This window comes from Apis dorsata, unplaced genomic scaffold (assembly GCF_000469605.1).
Source record: "Apis dorsata unplaced genomic scaffold, Apis dorsata 1.3 scaffold_345, whole genome shotgun sequence".
Lineage (NCBI taxonomy): Eukaryota > Metazoa > Arthropoda > Insecta > Hymenoptera > Apidae > Apis > Apis dorsata.
In genome coordinates this window covers 12,487-16,298 of record NW_006263612.1, presented here as the reverse complement: position 1 = coordinate 16,298, position 3,812 = coordinate 12,487, and the positions used below count along the sequence as shown (strand labels likewise).

Below are 3,812 nucleotides of genomic sequence, written 5' to 3'. Positions count from 1 at the left end.
GCAGCTGCGCGCGAAAATAAAACGCGCAAAAAAACGACTGTATAAAGTGTCATGGATCGCGGTGAGAAAGGATCCCGTTCCCGTTTATTGGTCGTGAATCCTCCACGGCCTTCCCCAATCGCGTTTACCTACGAAACGAACGATGAATCGGACACGAGAAATGAATTTCTCGAGAATCCTTAACGAGATGATTCATCGTCGCGCCTCGTCCCACCTGCGAAATACCTGCACAGTCCTTGCGAATGGCTGGAAAGGCCACGCGTCACGGATCGAATCACGAATCTTACGCGATGATCCCGAAAAGAATTTCGAATCGTTCCGGATACGATGAATTTTTTCGTCTCGTTATTTTCAACGATATATATATATATATATATTTAATAAATATAGCGACGATAAATTATATCTTTCGCGATAACTTAAGCTGGTGATGATTGGTATAATTTTATACTTGAGAAGCGAAAAAAAAAAAAGATAGAAGAAAAAAAAATAAAATATCGAGAGAATGATCGTTCTTCGAAAAGAGGGTAACCCGTTCCCCCAAGGTGAATCGCGAATGAAACCTCTTGTTACCCACCCACCACGTCCCATCCTCCGCAGCAAAAATAATGAAAACCATCGAAATAAAAATAAAACATATCGATGAATTTACGTTCCCCCGATACCCATCGATCATTCATCCATAGCACACCTCCTCCTCGTTCCGGTTAACAACCACCCGTCTCCTCTTTCTTCTCTTTTTTTTTCTTTTTTTTTTTTTTTGGACTCACCGAGTAACCAAATAAGAAGCCCAACAAGGGAGCTCTCCCTTGAAAAAGAAGAAGAAGAAGAAGAAAAAAAAATAAGAAAAGGAAAAGAAAAGGAAAGAGGAGAAAAAAGAGAGGAGAACCTTTACCAAACTCATCGTCATACCGCATAACCATAACGAAGAGTGGAACGATCCACGTACCACGTACCACGACTCGTTCCTCGGCCGAGCGGAAGGGTCCAAGACGAAGGTCCAAGACGAACAAGGATCACGACACCACGGTACGATAATGGGGATGGGAGGTGGGGTGGGGGGCACGCAAGAATTATCCCTGAAGGAGTCGAAACGGAGAAGAATGGGGAAAAGAGAAGACACCAAGAAGGATGGGCACCAAGTTGGTCGGTTGCTCTTGCCGACCCCCACCCTGTATATAAGCCTTCTTCTGCCGGCTACGTCTTCAGTCTTTCAGTTCGAACGGCACACTGCGTGTACGAATCCGAAGAGATCATCATCTTGCACGGGATCGAGATCTTTGGGACGATGGCTTGCTGAACGGAAGCGAACGGTGGCAGGATGTTTGGCCGTGTGCGCGCCGCTTTCTTCACCCTGGTACGTGCCCCATATACCACGAAGGACCACGAGTGCGACCGACATCCTTTTCTTTTATTTTGTTTTTTTTTTTCGTTTTTTTATTTTTCTTCCTTTTTCTTTTCTTTTCTTTTCTTTTTTAACTTCTTCTTGGATTTTGGATTTTTCGAGTCAGTGAATTTTTTTTTTTTCGAGTTAGAAGGGTGAGAGGATCGGTGTGATAGGATGAGGATGAGGAACAAGTGTGTTGTATAGAAATTGTTAAATAGAAATTGAAGTGGATTGCTCAGTTTTTTTTTTTTTTTTTATCTACCAGTGGTTTTATTCGGATAAATTATATCGATTTGAACAAAATTTGATTTAAATTGACAGACAGAGATTGAAGTTGACCGTGAGCTGGATGTAAAAATATTTTAATTTTATCGATAGGCGATATATTGAATTTCCGTTTCGAATCGGATAAAACTGATTAATTTTGTAAAGTTTTGATCAATTGCGAAACATGATTAAAAATTGAATAGAATTTCGTTACCGTTTCGTTCGTTTGCGGTGGTCACAAATTATTTGTGCGAATTATATTCGAAAAATATAATTTCGTTAATTAATAATTAATAAACTTTTAATTAAAGTTTCAACTGTATTCACACCGGTATGCCGCATATGATTTTTATAACGTCGATACATAACGTGATTCTATGATCATATTTCGATGGGAAACGTGTCTCTTCACTTTTAACGTTGTACAAAATAATTCGGAAACTTTATTGAAATTATTGAAATTTATTTATTAATTGAAAATTGCCCATTGATATCCTTTCGTTTGGAACGAATCTTCGATTCTGCTTCATTTTCGATCATATATTATAATTACAATACAATAATTTAAAAATACGTGAAACAAACTTTTCAATTCAGCTTTACAATTTTCTTTTCATCACGAACGAAATCAACAATTTCGATAATTAAAAATTTTCACATTTTTTTCGTTTAAAAAAGAAATTGATCATCGATCTTGATCGAGACACGAGCAAGCCATTTTTGTCTCGATAATCCCCCGCACTAGTAGCCATCACGTAAATATAGCGATGATAGGCGTTTAATACCTGCGTCAGTCTTGGATGAAAGCGAGATTCATGCCACGTCGCGACGAAGTACGAAACGAATTGCGAAATAAAGGCAATACGTCGAATCGACTGCAAATAGAAAATCACACAACGATATATTACGCATCCTCAGAAAATTTTTCTCTTTCTTTCCATTAATTTCTTTCTATTATAATTCTTATTACGAATCAATATTCCTAGAGATATTTGAATATCCAAAAATAACCAGTTTATAAACCAGCTACGTTCTGGTGCCACCCACAAGTGTCGAGTGGAAAGGCGGTTCTTTCAGGGTCATTACACCTTGCTTTCGGTTATATTTCGAATGCGCCGTACGTATACGCGAATCCAAACGAATCACGATCGTGCATACGACCGAGTGTAATAATATGCGATAGAACGCCGCGTCTCGGCTGTGATCGATGCGTGGCGCCGAGTTTCATTGATCTTGCCACTCGCTCGCCAATGTCGTTGCACTACATTTCATTCATAACTCTCCCAATGCCACAACGCGGCAACGCTATTGTGCTCGCGAGTAGCGAGATCAGTGGCTGTTCGACCATCGTGACTCGATGCATTCGACCGCACGTCAAGTCATCGAGGCGTCTCTCGATTATCGGCTGCGTCGTTGCTCGCGCATAAATTAGGCTGGTTTTTTTTTTTTCGTAGCTACGTTAACGTCTCGATTTTTCCTCGAATTTTTTTTTTTTTTTTTTTACGCGAATAGTTGTGCGCAAGCAAGGGAAAATAATCGATGCGAAACGATAATTAATTAATCCTCGCGCGATGGATGTGCAGTGTCATTTCGATGCAAAAGTATTCGTTACGTTGTTTTTTTGTTTGAATGCGTTATAAATATCGAATCGTTGCGATAAATAATATTAAATTAATCGGAATTGTCTGAAATTAAGAAGAAAAAAATTCTTGAAGCATCGAATTCTGGGATCTGATTGGAAACGAAGAATTTTACGTTTTTCAATGCGTTAAACGTTATTATTAAATTGTGAAAATTTATGCACATATGAAAAATTCATAAATATACAAAAGATATAAAACACATACAATATAAAATACACGTTATAATATTTCAACTATGAAACAGAAGTTTTTATTTCAATTTGTTTTATCCAATCTAATTATATATATATATATATATTTATAATATTTTATAATATTATTAAAAAAGAAAATTCTTCGTTATCATACTGATCCATATACCCATCCGCCTGGAATTAAAATATAAATTGCAATATTACAAGGATTAATAAACAATAGAAATTCAACAATAGAAAATATCTATCTTCTTAACGATTGTTCGACATCGATCGAGAATAATTAATATCGATATTAAGATGCGCGAATACACGATAAAA

General features: G+C 37.4%; 1 protein-coding gene across 1 annotated transcript in view; it reads left to right on the top strand.

Moving 5' to 3' along the window:
• Nucleotides 1-552: 552 nt before the first annotated feature.
• Nucleotides 553-3,812, top strand: part of LOC102675832 (putative cuticle collagen 155) — a gene marked incomplete at its 3' end in the record, with an annotated part of 15,743 nt that continues 12,483 nt past the window's right edge. Inside the window, exon 1 of the mRNA XM_031511731.1 lies at nucleotides 553-1,357. Coding sequence (XP_031367591.1) covers nucleotides 1,322-1,357 — 36 coding nt within the window. The remainder of the gene's footprint in view (nucleotides 1,358-3,812) is intronic.